Source organism: Schistocerca serialis, chromosome 2, assembly GCF_023864345.2.
Source record: "Schistocerca serialis cubense isolate TAMUIC-IGC-003099 chromosome 2, iqSchSeri2.2, whole genome shotgun sequence".
In the NCBI taxonomy this organism is placed as follows: Eukaryota; Metazoa; Arthropoda; class Insecta; order Orthoptera; family Acrididae; genus Schistocerca; species Schistocerca serialis.
Genome location: NC_064639.1, coordinates 694,273,867 through 694,290,225, shown reverse-complemented (window position 1 = coordinate 694,290,225; position 16,359 = coordinate 694,273,867). Strand labels below are relative to the sequence as shown.

At 45.2% G+C, this 16,359-nt stretch overlaps 1 protein-coding gene across 2 annotated transcripts in view; it reads right to left on the bottom strand.

Moving 5' to 3' along the window:
- LOC126457840 (tubulin alpha-1C chain) overlaps window positions 1–15,457 on the bottom strand; it is a 106,418-nt gene extending 90,961 nt beyond the window's left edge. Inside the window, exons 1-2 of one of the 2 annotated variants that reach the window (XM_050094474.1) lie at window positions 15,359–15,457; window positions 4,043–4,190 (exon numbers count right to left, since the gene is read on the bottom strand). In XM_050094474.1, coding sequence (XP_049950431.1) covers window positions 4,043–4,072 — 30 coding nt within the window. In that variant the 5' untranslated portion in view covers window positions 4,073–4,190; window positions 15,359–15,457. The remainder of the gene's footprint in view (window positions 1–4,042; window positions 4,191–15,358) is intronic. The other variant, XM_050094476.1, reaches the window with a different exon arrangement.
- Window positions 15,458–16,359: the final 902 nt, after the last annotated feature.

Genomic DNA, 16,359 nt, shown 5'->3' with positions numbered 1-16,359 from the left:
GACAGCGCCATCTAGCGGGCCGACCATAGCGCCATCTGATTTCCCCCTTCGAGCTAGACGAGTTTGGTTCTTTGTAGTTTTTTTATTTGATGCTTATTTCGTAAGATATTTGGCCCGGTCACTATCAATGGACCACCCTGTATATTGTTGTTTGCTTGTACCAACATAGCAGAGTCGTTATCATATGTGCTACTAGTTTTTGTATGTCTGTCCGCATTATACTGATAGCCTCATTACACGTATTTTCATATTATTCATTCTATTTTCGCCATGATTATTAGAAATTACCAACATTTCCACACATGATATTGCTATGTTTTATTTGGTAAGGTATACATGTGCATTTACGGCGAAGAAAATGCAGTGAAAAGTTGTTTCGCGGAACGACACATCTGTGCAACAATTTTTCACTACACTGTCAACATGTCTAAGAAGTTGACGAAAGTCTAAAAAGCAGCTGAGCTTTACATTTTTTTTTTTCACATCTATACTTATCGCAGTGTAGCTTTTCCTTGGAATATTGCCTAATGCAATTAGTTGTTCACTAAATCAATAGGTCCAGTTGTACCACATTTACCGTCCAAGTGTGGAAAATACGTGTTATGGAAATAGTTTCAGATAAGCGACAAACGCACCAAAAATTCTCTTCTTAATTATTAAACTGTGAATTACACTAATCAGCCAGAACATTATGACCACCTAACTAATAGCCGGTATGTCCGCTGTTGGCACTGATAACAGCGAAGACGCGTCGTGGCGTGGAAGCAATGAGGCAGTGGTAGGTCGCTGGAGCGAGTTGGCGCAACAGGAAGACACACAAGTCACCTAACTCCCGTAAATTCTGGGCAGGGGGCGATGAGCTCCGACGCCACGTTCAAATCACATCCCACATGTGTTCGATCGGTTTCAGATGTGGTGAACTGGGAAGGGGGGGGGGGGGGGCGCCACATCAATTGGAACTCGCCACTGTGTTCCTTGAACCGCTCCATCACACTCTTGGCATTGTGACATGGCGCATTATCTTGTTAAAAACTGCCACATAATCATCATGAAGAGGTGTACGTGGTCGGCAACGAGTGTACGATACTCTTTGGCCGTCTTGGTGCCTTGCACGAGCTTCACTGGACCCATGGATGCCCACGTGAATATTCCCCAGAGCGTAATGGAGCCGCGGGCAGCTTGTCTCCGTGCCGCAGTAGAAGTTTCAAGGAGATGTTCCCTTGGAAGACGACGGATTTGCGCCCTCTCATCGGCACGATGAAGAAGATTTAGAAGATATCAGGATTCATCAGACCATGCAACACTGCCACTGCGTCAACGTCCAGTCCCGATGGCTGTGTGCCTATTTCAGTCGCAGTTGCTGATGTCGTGGGGTTAACATTGGCATAGTCGGCCGCAGTGGTCGTGCGGTTCTAGGCGCTGCAGTCTGGAACCGCGGGACTGCTACGGTCGCAGGTTCGAATCCTGCCTCGGGCATGGGTGTGTGTGATGTCATTAGGTTAGTTAGATTTAAGCAGTTCCAAGTTCTAGGGGACTGATGACCTAAGATGTTAAGTCCCATAGTGCTCAGAGCCATTTGAACCACTTGAACATTGGCATACGCATGGGTCGTCGGCTGCGGAGGTCCATCGTTAGGAGTGTTCGGTGCATTGTGTGTTCACACACACTTGTACTCTGTCCAGCATTAAAGTCTGATGTTAGTTCCTCCACAGTTCGCCGCTGACTGTCCTGTTTTACTTGCCTGCCCAACTTACGACGTCCGACATCTGTAATGAGGGGTGGCTGCCCAACCCCATGACGTTTAGACATGGTTTCACCTTTGTTCCGCCACGTGTTGAAGACACTCACCACAGCACTCCTCGAACACCCGACAAGTGGTGCAGTTTCTCAAATGCTCGTGCCGAGCCTCCGGGCCGTCACACTCTGCCCTCTGTCAAACTCAGATGGATCTTCCGCCTTCCCCATTGTACACACGGACACCACGCTCATTGATATACACGCGTTTGTTGAAAGAAAACTGTTTTGCCGCTTTCCTCATTAAATCGGAATGTAAACCTCCATGTAAAATAAAAGGTTTCAAAGGACTTTCATCCTGATCTGGGCAACATAAATGCTGAATTTCCTAATTTTTCTTGGTATAGAAAGTAAAAAGCTAGCTTAGTCTTGTATTTATTCTTCTTAAGCAACGGAGTAACTAAGTGTTGGCCGTTAAAATTGCAACACCGTGAGGGCGGCAAGTAACAAACTTCAAAGTGGCGTGAAGTATCCTACATGCTTCGATATGCAAATCATTAGTATTTCAGCGCTGTCGAACGAAGTAGTAGAAGCAACGCCATCTCCACTCAGACCTTAAAGAAAGAGTATGCAGCGGCTTTTTCTCGTTCATGAATCGCATTTGAATGTTGGTTGTTTGTGAGAGGATCGTGTTATGCCTCCTGTAAGAACGAGAAACGTCTACCAGCACATGCCGGAATTCGAGGGCAGCCGGATAATGGCCTATCGAGACTGTGTATATCTTTCAGCATTACTGCATAACCGAGCGAGGTGGCGCAGTGGTTAGCACACTGGACTCGCATTCGGAAGGACGACGGTTCAATCCCGTCTCCGGCCATCCTGATTTAGGTTTTCCGTGATTTCCCTAAATCGTTTCAGGCAAATGCCGGGATGGTTCCTTTGAAAGGGCACGGCCGATTTCCTTCCCAATCCTTCCCTAACCCGAGCTTGCGTTCCGTCTCTAATGACCTCTTGTCGACGGGACGTTAAACACTAACCACCACCACCATTACTGCATATCATGTCGGTCAGGATCCCACTTCTGTAATGCGAATGTGGAATCGATGGGTTCAAGATGGCCATGCTCAACGACATACAGGATCTCAAGCGCTCACTTGACTAGCGCCTGAGAGGACATACATGTTGTTCGCACGGACGTGAATGATCGTACAGTCACATCCTGTACCTTGAGACAGGAGATAGCTTCCTTGCACCTAGACACGTATCCACAGTGCGGTGACCTCTGAAGCACCGCGGACTGTCAACACGGCGATCATTGTTGGGTTCCCCTTGACGCAACAGCAAGAGGAGGCGCATAGACTGTGCTGCTCTGGAGGACAACAATGGGCCCAGGAGTGTCACCACATCGTCTTTTCAGACGAGTCCCGGTTCTCTCTGAACAGCATCAAGATAGATGTTTCCGTGTGTGGCGACTCTGAGGGAAACTACGTTACAAGACTGCATTTGCCGCCATCATACGGGCCGCACAACTGGCATGATGGCATGTGGTGTAACTGGGTACGTCAGACGGTCATCTCTGGCTCACATGGTCAGTAATTTTGCCAACAGCGGTATATTTCTAATGAGTTAAAATCGATTACTGTGCTCTGTACTCTGTGGCTTCCTGATGTCATATTTCAGCAATATAACGCAAGTCCGCACGTTGCCCGCGTAGTGCAGGCCTACTCCTGTATCGAGGGTGTTCAACTACTGCCCTAGCCAGCGCGTTTTCAGATCTCTCATCCGTTGGAAATATGTGTTCAAGAATTACCGAGACAGGCATGCCACGATTACTACTACGCCATTATGATTGATGAACTCTGGCATAGAGTCGAAAGAGCATGGAATGACGTACTCCCACCTGCCATCAAAGTTGAAATACGACTGGATGCCCAACCGAGGTAGAGCAGTTACTGCCTTGAGAGGTGGAAGCTCTGTGCACTAAATTTCCCAGCCTGTACACCCTATCTACAAATGTAATGTTGTATTCTTTCTGCTATACTGCGAGTACACAATAAGTAAAATTTCCTTAATTGCTGTCCTTCCTGGTGTTGCAATTTTAATGACCAACAGTGTAGATGTTCCATTAAGAAATTGAAAGTTTTCATAACAAAACATTTTAGGACAATCTTCTTACAGGTAAGTAAATAATTGCTGTTGTTATTTCAGTACGACAGTTAGATTCGGGAATGTTAGGGGATCAAAGAGAAGCGTACATTATGGACGTATTAATGAGACGAGCGCTCAAGTATAAGGAGAGATGCCTTACCCCTTCCTTAGCCAGCATATTCTGGTACATGCTACCGGCCTGGACTTCTCGCTGCGGGGACCACGACTGGAAACGTCGATAGGGGCGGAAGAAAACGCGACTACTGTCTGCCAAAGCGCGCTACCGACTCGCTGAGGTTGCTATCATACTGCAACAGAAACAAAATGGGCGTCGGAGAGGCCAGTGCGCTACACAGGCAACAGGAACACCAGCTGGCCTAATCTAAACAGCAAGAGAGCCATGATGCACCAACCCGCAGCCCAGATCCCAAAGACTCCTTGCATATTGAGCAAAGGGTATAAAGGCGCCAACGTTAGTAACATTTATTAGGGAAGGTTAGTTAATGCACTGTAGACCTACTATAAATCACACAAATTAAACTTTAGCAAGTCTGCAGGAATGAAAGAAGTATACTCCTGGGAGTAAACAGCACAGAAATTAAGAGTTAATTCAATTTCTGATGATATTGAAGAAACATATAAAGTAACACTGAGGTTTGTTGGTGTGTTTTTATAACACAATTGGGTAACATAAGGTGGCAGCTCAGATACAGCATTAAAAGTTCTGTGCTATGTTCTTGTTTGCAAAAAGGTACTGCTGAGCGACAAACGACCGCAGCATTGGTTTGTCAGCGCGACGTTTTAGTACTACTGTACTGTCAAGTGTCACACATAGTGCATTTCCAACTCGCGTGCATTCTGTCGTAAGTAGAGCGTGCGACTTGTGAACTTACTAAAAACACAAGTTACTGGTGTGTTCTCAACTGAAGCGTGTTTCAGAGGCTTGTATCACATCTGATACATTTAAAAGGACTGTGGATATTTTTACGGAAACTTATGTACGTAAATCGTGTAAGAAAGAGCAGCGTCAGAGGGAAACAGCGATCACAAGTTTACCTTGCCGTCGTTGAATTTAATTGAAAAAAAAGAGTGGAAAATGAACTAAATCCATAAACTAGTAAGTACCAAGGAGGCTTCAAAAAGAGAAGATCATGTGTAGAATAAATTTTAAATCTGAAACTGGTAATAGCGTATCAAAAACAGAGGAGTAAAAATTTCGTACTCTCAATCGTAGACTTCTCGAAAACTTGTGGTTCAGTAGACAGAGTAACACTGGTCCAAATTTTAGAGGAGATGGGGTTGGATAGAAAATCAGTGAACTGATTAAACAGACCTTAAGCAACACAACATCCAGTTAGAGCAAAGTGTTCAAAGGCCCTCAAGATTAAAACTGGAGTCAGACAGGGAGATGGACTCATTTTGCTCTTTAACTGTATATTTGTTAAGATGATCAGGAAGTGGCGACGAGAAATGGAAGGAATGGGTGGAATACGACTGGGGCGCAAGAGAAAAGGAACATTCGCAGACGATATTGTGATATTATCGAAATCATTAGAAGAGGTGGTTAAGTAGACCATACAGTTACAAGGAGAAGCGGCGAAAGCAGTCCTACCTCAGATCTCCATCGAAAAGACACAGTATATGACAAACATCAATACAGCTCCTAGATGGATGACAGTAAAAGAAGGGAAAATTCTTGAAGTGAGAAGATTTAAATACCTAGGACGATGGTAAGAAACTGGTTTGCCAGAAAGGCAAACGATAGGAGCACGAGTAAACAAAATAAATTCAGCATACAAACTGACTATGGACATTTACAATACGAATATTTCGATCAATGCAAAACTGACATTAACAGAGAGTGATCAGCGCTGAAATCTTATACGCAGCTGAAACTCTTAACCCAGTAAGAACCGAAGACTTAAGAGACTAGAACTGGTGGAACGAGAGATCCTCAGGAGGCTTTTAGGGCCTCTAAGAACAGAGACGGACAGTTTATAAGACTAGCGAACCAAGAACTGTATACCAAGACAGAGAGACTCTTCGGACATCATCAGGAAAAGAAAGAGCGTTTTCTTCGGACACATCATAAGAATGGACCAGCAGACGTTAACATAGCAAATAATGGTGACGGTTTCTTTGAAACAAGAGAGCCAAAGCACGCTGGATCCGAGAGATACAGCGGGATCTGGAAAAATGGGAATACAATACTCACACATATGCAATAGGATGACTTTAAAGTAAAAAACCCAGGTTTCCACGGGTTTTGAGGGCAGAGCTAGACGCAGAACAAAATCATCACGGAGAGAAGGCTGAAAGAGGTTGTAAAATATGGGAATGAAAGCGTGTTGGACAAGGAGAAAGACAAGAAGAAACGAAGCTGGCGCGAATTAACCTGGTCGTCAGACGGCAAAAACGAAAGGAAGAAGAAGAAGAAACCGCATCGTCCCCCATGGTTTCCTCTTCTTTAACGTAGCTTTTAACGAGCTGAAGCCATCTCTTTCTATATATTCTCGTTTGTGAGTGGTTTTTCTTTCGGCAACCCTATCGAAGTATCCTCTTTTACCAACAAATAAGCTTATTGTTTGACGATGTACTCTATGTTTTAATCCCTCTCACATTGTTGTTGCCATTTTAGGGGAACTGATTCTGGGATTATTCTCTGTCTTTGTAAAACTGTCACTCTTTATATTTAGTCTATTTCTCTGGCTGATCTTTTAAAGATAATCTCTATACTCTATTGTTCTTCTCAGGTAAACGTTTACAAGCAATAGGGCCAATTTGGTCTTGGAGCAAAGATTCATTTCCAGTAACAGATTACATAGCGTAATTATGAAACGACGAATTTCACGAAATAAATATTTTTCGCGACTGATGCTTGTTTCAACCGTAATGACATTTTCAATGACTACAACAACGACATCAGGACTGAAAAATGTCCATAAGAGCCGGCCGATGTGGCCGAGCGGTTCTAGGCGCTACAGTCTGGAACTGCGCGACCCCTACGGTCGCAGGTTCGAATCCTGCCTCGGGCATGGATGTGTGTGATGTCCTTAGGTTAGTTAGGTTTAAGTAGTTCTAAGTTCTAGGGGACTGATGACCTCAGAAGTTAAGTCCCATAGTGCTCAGAGCCATTTGAACCATTTTTTTGTCCATAAGCCACGCTCCCCAGCAACGACTCTCTGTAGAGTTTTGGGTCGAGTTTCTGCAAGTGTAACCTCATTTGTGCCGCCTTGGGCAGGTACTGTGAGGGTAAATTGTTGTCATAAGGTTTTAGTGGTTTATTTCGATAAAAGCTAATTATTCCTTTTCGACCATTACTTTCTTATCTCATAGTACTCGCTTTAGAATCATGTGCTATCTGTCTCAATAATAATATTCACCAACGGCACTGCTATTTTCTGTGAACTTGCCGGCCGGGGTGGCCGAGCGGTTCTAGTCACTACAGTCTGGAACCGCGCGACCGCTACGGTCGCAGGTTTGAATCCTGCCTCGGGCATGGGTGTGTGTGATGTCCTTAGGTTAGTTAGGTTTAATTAGTTCTAAGTTCTAGGGGACTGATGACCTTAGAAGTTAAGTCCCATAGTGCTCAGAGCCATTTAAACCATTTTTTTCTGTGAACTTGAGTAAGGATTACAGGGCCTGTTAAAGAGGAATGAAATGCAGGTGAGCACAGAACATGGATTGAGACCGATGTAAAGAAAGACGGACGTAATAAGAATAGCGGAAATGATGTTAGTAACAAATTAGCACCAAAGTTGGGAATCATGTAGCAGACCCAGTGAAGGAATTCTGCTACCTTGCAAGCAAAATAACACTTCTTGGAAGGAACAAGGAGAACGTAGGATGCAAGCGAAACGAGTATTTCTCTCCCGAAAAAGTCTACTAGTACCGAACGTTGGTCGCAATGTGAGAAAGGAATTTCTAAGAATATATGTCTGGTGCACAGCATTGTACGGAAGTGAATGATCGATTTGGAAAAACCGGAGAGAAGAGAATCGAAGCTTTTGTGATGTGGTGTTACAGAAAGATGTCAGAGGGAAGACAGGGAAGCATGTACATCAAATATATGAGAACGTTTAGTGTAGGTGCTATTTTAAAATGAAGAGTTTGACAAAGGAGATGTAATAGTTGTAGCCCCACATCAAACCAGACAAAAACGCTTGTTTAATTGTTATCCTAAAGGTATGGCACACAGCTCTGTACTTCACGGTCACTGGCTCTAGCTTCGCTCGTTAGCTGCTTAAGTGCACGTCCGTCAGCAAAGCTACGCTCTATTTAACCGGCGCCACCGTTTCGCGGATCTGCACAGCAGCCATCCGGAAAGCGGACACGGGAAAGGGCCGGTGGGAAGAGGGGCCGGTCGTCAGTAGCCAGCTTACTGGCCTCTGGCCGTGACGGGCGGCTGACAGCGGCCTCCTCGGCCACAAACCCAGACACGAGTGAGCACATGGGACAGGGCCGCTTTGAGTCCCTAAGACTTGATTCTCAGTCGCAGGATATTGCAAATACGCAGGTAGAGGCCCGACAATCAAGTTCTTAAACTCACTGTCAACGTATGAGGTGCACACCTCACTACCCAATAACACTGAGGTCATCGTCAAAAAGACGTCAACTGACACCTGCAGGTCTAAATAGAAACCAGTCCTTATTTCAACCTTCATGATTTGAAACCCTTTTCTCCTGTTATCACCTACAGAACTATCGTTGTTTTAGTATCTTATATCTTCATTGTCATCAAAATAACTTTCTTCCTAAAATTGTTTGATCTTTGTGTGCAGAATACAAAATTGCCAGAAAGATCAAGTGAGTGTAGCCATCGGTCCCACGAAGTTATTTGTTTCCTGAACAAAATTCCCGTATATTTAGTGCCGTGTACCAACTGTGCTGTGATTCAGGGTCATTCAGTTGTTGATTAATCTGTCACTTCTGATAGGATGCCTGCAGACCAGTGCTATATAATGAAACACTGCTTTAGATTTACGTTGCAAGTTGTTAAGACACTCGACTCGTAGTTGGAAATGATTAAGAATCTTTACCGCTCATCCTAATTTAGATTTTACATCTGTTAATCATTTGAAGAGAACATTGGAATTGTTCCTTCTAATAGGCCGCGGGATGACTGTCCATTCCAAGCTTGTGCTCTGTGTCTAACATTTTCATGGTCGATTGGAGGTTCAGGATTATCGCAGTTCTGGGTAGCATCAAAAATGCGTATAATTTTAGTGCTGTATTAGTATTGCTGTAGAACACGAATCGTTTTTAAAAACCTCCATCATCTATGTGTAACAGAAAGTTAATGCTTTTCTCGCGGACGTATCATGTTATCGCAAAAGCTTTTTTGCTGTTGTGCAACTGTGTAATGGGATGCCACTGGCGTCGTCTCCTTCACCAGTCGCCTAGTTACCAGTCGCCTAGTTATAGTCAACAAGGTGAATGAACATCTTAAATCGGATTTATTTTGAACATAACTAGTAGCACATTATATCTGACAGAACGAAGCTCCAGCAAGGTTTCCATGAATTTTGATTAATCGCTTTCTTTTATGTTCTCCTAGGTCTTGCTTGAAAAGAGACGTTAAAGCAGTGGCAATAGAGCCGGTAATGAACAGCATAAACACACAGAAAGGCACTCTCGCAGCCGAGGAACTATTTAACGCATTTACTTTAAGAAAGGCTTGTAGGGCGTTGTATTTAATGTAGCAGTCCCCCAAGTTCTGGAGACAGTTTTGAAGCGCGAGGGAAAAGTCGGACTGCTAACTCGGGAAAAGCGACTTATTGCCACGAAGACACCTACAAACCTCTGTTTATTACGAACCCCTGCACAAGATATTACAGTTGTGAAGGTAACCTCATTGAGAGTGCACACAAGGCAAGGAAAAAAAAAAAAAAAGATTAAGGGTTGTTCTGCAAGTATATGGTTGTCCACGTCGTGTATGATACACAAAAGTCAAACTCAGCTTCTCTATTTAAAAAAAAAAGTCTTACTTCGTTTTCGTTATGATAGTACGACTCATTCAAGAATTTCGTAAGCCAATATATGACTGCGAATGAACGAGGTGAGAGTAGGGTTTAATCTGCTTTAGACGACAAGGTCTATGGAACACAAACGCGGTTAGGGAATGAGCCACCGTCGTTTTAAAGAGACTTTCTTCATATTTGCCTCCAGTTACTAGGGACACCTAAATTAGGGTGGCCGGGGTAAGGCTGGAAACCAACTACTCCCGAATACTGATCATTTCTCTTATCATTCATCTCTTACACTCTGAAAGTATACTACTGGCCATTAAAATTGCTACACCACGAAGATAACGTGTTACAGACGCGAAATTTAACCGACAGGAAGAATATGCTGTAGAAGCAAATGATTAGCTTCTCAGAGCATTCACACAAGATTGGCGCCGGTGGCGAAACCTACAACGTGATGACACGAGGAAAGTTTCGAACCGATTTCTCATACACAAACAGCAATCGACCGGCGTTGCCTGGTGAAACGTTGTTGTGATGCCTCGTGTAAGGAGGAGAAACGCCTACCATCACGTTTCCGACTTTGATAAAGGTCGGATTGTAGCCTATCGCGATTGCGGTTTATCGTATCGCGACATTGCTACTCGTGTTGGTCGAGATCCAATGACTGTTAGCAGAATATGGAATCGGTGGGTTCAGGAGGGTGATATGGAACGCCGTGCTGGATCCCAACGGCCTCGTATCACTAGCAATCGAGATGAGAGGCATCTTATCCGCATGGCTGTAACGGATCGTGCAGACACGTCTCGGGCACTGAATCAACAGATGGAGGCGTTCGCAAGACAGCAACAATCTGCACGAACAGTTCGACGACGTTTTCAGCAGCGTGGACTATCAGCTCGGAGACCATGGCTGCGGTTACCCTTGACGCTGCATCACAGACAGGAGCGCCTGCGATGGTGTACTCAACGACGAACCTGGGTGCACGAATGGCAAAACGTCATTTTTTCGGATGAATCAAGGTTCTGTTTACAGCGTCAGGATGGTCGCATCCGTGTTTGGCGACATCGCGGTGAACGCACATTGGAAGCGTGTATTCGTCATCGCCATAATGGCGTATCACCCGGCGTGATGGTATGGGGAGCCATTGGTTACACGTCTCGTTCATCTCTTGTTCGCACTGACGGCACTTTGAACAGTGGACGTTACATTTCAGACGTGTTTCGACCCGTGGCTCTACCCTCCATTCGATTCCTGCGAAACCCTACATTTCTGCAGGATAATGCACGACCGCATGTTGCAGGTCCTGTACTGGCCTTTCTGGATGCAGAAAATGTTCGATTGCTGCCCTGACCAGCTCATTCTCCACATCTCTCACCAACTGAAGACGTGTGGCCAATCAATGGTAGCCGAGCAACTGGCTCGTCACAATACGCCAGTCACTACTCTTGATGAATTGTGGTATCGCGTTAAAGCTGCATGGGCAGCTGTACCTGTACACGCCATCCAAGCTCTGTTTGACGCAATGCCCAGGGGTATCAAGGCCGTTATTACGGTCAGAGGTGGTTGTTATGGGTAATGATTTCTCAGGATCTATGCCCCTAAATTGCGTGAAAATGTAATTACATGTCAGTTCTAGTATAATATATTTGTCCAATGAATACCCGTTGATCATCTGCATTTCTTCTTGGTGTAGCAATTTTAATGGCCGTTAGTGTATACGGCTGGTCCCAGTAAGGGTCTTGCAGTAGCATCGAAACGTTTCCCTAAGAGACGAAAGTTTGGTTTCCGATATCTTTTAAGAGTGACATTACTCTATCCAGTAGCATTAATGCGACCGCCTGTCAGAAGCCTGAATAATCACCGTTTGCAGCGCAGGCCGCTGCGAGACGAGCACGAAGAGAGTCGATGAGGTTTTGGAAGGTACCGATAGTGATGTGGAGCCAAGCCGACTCCATTGCCGCGGTCGTCTGCGCTAGGTTTCAAGGTTGAGGATCCACGGTACCAACAGCCCGATCGAGGTGGTCCCACAGATTCTCGATTGGGTTTAAATCCGGGCAGTTTGGTAGCCGGGGAAGTACGGTAAACTCAAAATGGTGCTCTTCGATATACCCATGTACATTGCGATCTGAGCGACATGTTGCATTGTCCTGCTCGTAGGTCGGTCTAAGGCGCTGCAGTCATGGACTGTGCGGCTGGTCCCGGAGGAGGTTCGAGTCCTCCCTCGGGCATGGGTGAGTGTGTGTTTGTCCTTAGGATAATTTAAGTTAGGTAGTGTGTAAGCTTAGGGACTGATGACCTTAGCAGTTAAGTCCCATAAGATTTCACACACATTTGAACATTTTTTTGCTCTTAGGTGGACACGTGCCGAGGAGAAACAAACTGCATGTAGTGTTGGACATGGTTCCCAAGGATAGATGCATACTTGTGTCGATCCAGAGTGCCTTCCTAAATGACAGGTCACCCAAGATGTGCCACGAAAACATTCCCTGTATCACAACATTCCCTCCTCCGACCTACACCCTTCCGACAATTATTGCAGGGTTTTTACTTTCAGGCGTTTCAGGCCGATGGAGCATAAAACGTGATTCATCTGAAAACGCCTCCTGTCGCCACTCAGTGGACGTTGGACGTCCATTTGCGGTATTGGCGTAAAAATTCCAGCTTTCGTCGCCGATGCACAGCAGTCAGCATGAGTGCATGAACCAGGCGTTAGCAGCAGAGGCCCATACGCAGCAACGTTCGTTGAACGGTCGCTGAGGAGACGCTGTTGGTAGCCCCTTAGTTCATCTCGGTGATCAGTTGCTCAACACTTGCAAGTCTATTCGCCATACATATCTCCGCAGCCGTTGTTCGCTTCTGTCATGTATGGCCAGTGGTGCATTTCACTTGCCTCGACACCAGTTTTGGATAGCGCCATTTTGCCATGCACGGTATACTTTAAACACGGCGGCACGCGAACAGTTTACAAACTCAGCCGCTTCGGAAATGGTTCTACCCTGCTTGTCCTGTAAGCCGATGATCATGTCCCTTTGGACGTCAGATAAAGCGCACCGTTTCCGCCTTACGGCAACGACTGCACTGTTGTCCGGGTCGCCCTGGAATTGTCTTCGAGAGCCTGGCACATATTTCTTGCATGCATGCATTTATGAATTGGTGTTACGAAGACATAAATATCTGGACAAGAAGAATGACTTCCTAGAAGATAATAGGGCTCCAGTTTATGCTGCTCCTTGAAATTGCCTATGTAATTACGTTGTCCAGTGACAAAAGGTATTACCTTATTCTTTGTGTTACCTTCGGACGTACACATACTCTCTTCATCACTAGCTGAGCTCCAACTTCTTGATCGCCCGTTAACAGTTTACTTTATCTTACAAAACAGCTCTATAATCCGTTAACCAATAACAATGTGCAGCACGAACAGCTATCACGAAACACATGTTAAGGTGTGTCAGAGAAGCTAAACATTCCGCAACATGCAGGAACAGCTGGTTGCATAGATCTAAAGGAAGTGACAGCGCATTTGCTGGCAGCAGTTTCGATTGCCCCCGGAAAGCAACTATGCTCACGTTGTTATAGCGCCCACAGTACTATAACGCAAAAAGGCGCATCAAACTAAATGCAAACGGCACAAAAAGTCTCCAGTTTTAAAATAAAAGCTAGAATTCGGAAATAATTTTGCGTGTCCAGTTAAAAAGTACTTCCTGACCGATGAGATCCGTATTAAGTAAAATGGAACTTTTTTTTACGTTACACATGGAGAGCTGCATCAAACCAGTCACTGGACTGAAGACCACAACAACGTCAAAGCATTTAAAAAGTTTATTGCAACAACAACATAACCATCCGGAAAGAGTTCAAAGCTATGTGAAATTGATCAACGAAGTGCTCCGTTTGTCAAAATGTCAGTCGTAACGTAGCTGCACGCCAAGAGGCTACTGGCGGATTTTATGACTTATTCCTATGATCGATGGACGTAGCAGTCGCAGACTGGCTCGAAATTTGCACTCACCCTTCTTGACATATTTCTTTTTAAGTCGGTCGTCGTGTTGTCTTACCCTCTAGTACTTCAACAGAAGCGCCTAAACTGTCTCCTCTTTTAACTTTATAAATATTTACCGTACCTTCTGAGACGCGTGTCGCGTGCTTGCGCACATTAATTTCCGTTTAAATCTTCGCGGCAGTGCTGTCAACATGAAATGGCGACAACTGCTTGCATGTGAGCTGTTATACATATTTATTGAGTTACCCGAAGCGTCAAGCCAAAATATTCCCGACACTATTGAAGAACACGAAACAACGTATTTCACAACTCACGGTACATTTGTTGACAAGTGATCTGCTATATGGTCAATATATATATCAATTTCTATTTACATTGCTATTAAATGAAGCACTTTAAAAAAGAACTATGTACTTGAGTTACCGTGTTAATGAGATATCGGGAACGGAAGTATAATGACATGAGACCCTTTTATCCTGCAGCGAATTTTTTCGCAAAAATGGGAGGAAGATGTGCTACATATGAAGAAGACTTGAACTCCTCCCCCTTACTCAATGTTTACGTGGTCACGAAGGTGAAACTGCACTGGGCGAGCAGCCCTGGCTTTTGTATTTCACACGTTCCCTTCCGAAAATTTTCGCTGTAATGCTGCGAAGCATGACATTAGCAAACTACTTTTCAATCGGTATCGACTGTCGGGAAAAGAACATAAGTACTTCACTACACCGGTAAATAAAAAGTAATGGGCTACTACTTCACTATACACCAAAATACTAATCGCTTTACTATCAATGACACGTCACAAACCTCGGACCAATGTTTTCAACATCTCCTGAAATACCAAGTTTACGTAAATCAGCGTGAATATGATGTCTGTAGGTGTATGTGCTTCTGCCCGGAACATAAATCATAACATGTAAGTTACAGATAAACCGCTATAGGTCGCGTGTTATTTGATTTATTTGGCTAGTTTTCTTCACCGGACCCGAGTATACTCAGTTACTCATTACCCTAGCGGCAAAAAGTTAGACTTCTAAAGTAGAATGCGACACCATCGTCACTTTGTGTTGACGATAGTGCTGTGTGGTGTTTTAAACGTCTAACTTGTTGCCACTAGCACAATGACTAAACGAGGATCGTCGCGACTGAAGAATCGACTTAGTCAATAAATCTAATAAGGCCCGACGTATAGTGGTTTATCAATTCATTAATTACGAAGGCCGCTGTGCTTCCCCTGCAGTTTGTTAAATTACAAAATTTATGGTGTTGGAGTGGACTGTGGGAGGGGACAAGATTACGAGAGAAGTGTTACAGAATGTGTGAGAGAAATGGGACGAAACAAATAATGCATCGCTGACACTGTTCCAGTTCTCGAAATAAGCGAAATCGGCTCCACTACAGTACATGACGGAAGCTAGTGCACTAAATGCTGCAGAAACAAGCTGCGGTGATCCTCGCTAGTGGTGCGGCACAGAGAGGTGGTGCGCGTGGCTTCGCGACTCACCATGACGCGGAGTCGTTCTGCGGTGCAGGAGGCGGCGGCGGCGGCGGCGGCGGTGCTCTGCGCGTGTCTCGATGCGACGCCCCCAGAGGTCTGCCGGAGAGTGAGGCGGCGCGCCGCTGGCCGCCTTATATAATAAAGCGCCCCGCCGCCCCCACCAGCCACCCCCGCCAGGCGCCGGCACTGTCTGTCTGCCAGGTCCCTGGCACCGCCCACCTCACTTGCTCACAGGTCATGACCCAAGTACGGCTTCAACAGAGACCCTCAATCCCCATCATAAGGTATGCTGCCTATTGGCAGGTTCCTGACACTATTTCTGTCTCTATACGAGCCTGTTCGAGGTCAGCTGCTAAGTAGTTTGGTATCTTCCTCTTTTCACGTTATCGCCTATCGAGGTGGCGCAGTGGCTAGTGCAGTGGACTTGCATTCGGGAGAACGACGGTTCAAATCCGGGTTCGGCTATACAGCTTTAGGTTTTCCGTGATATCGCTAACTCGCTCCAGGAAAATTCCGGAATGGTTCCTTTGAAAGGGTACGGCCAATCCTAGAGCAGACCGAGCTTGTGCTCCACCTTTTACGACCTCGATGTCGACGAGCCGCTAAACTAAACTTCCTTCTTTTCCCACATTATCCAATATTTTTTTTCTTCTTCTTCCTACTTATTTCTGCCCTTCCACTGTACCGTCGATAGCTGTTAGAATTCCTTTGGTTCAAATGGCTCTGAGCACTATGGGATTTAACATCGGAGGTCATCAGTCCCCTAGAACTTAGACCTACTTAAACCTAACTAACCTCAGGACATCACACACATCTGTGCCCGAGGCAGGATTCGAACCTGCGACCGTAGCGGTCGTGCGGTTCCAGACTGTAGCGCCTAGAACTTCTCGGCCACTCCGGCCGGCAGAATTCCTTTACCACGCAGTATATAGGGTGGTCAGAAATAGCTTGAAGAGCTTGTAAGGGTATTGCAGCGTAGGTTATGCTGAGAAACAGTTGTTAAGAAA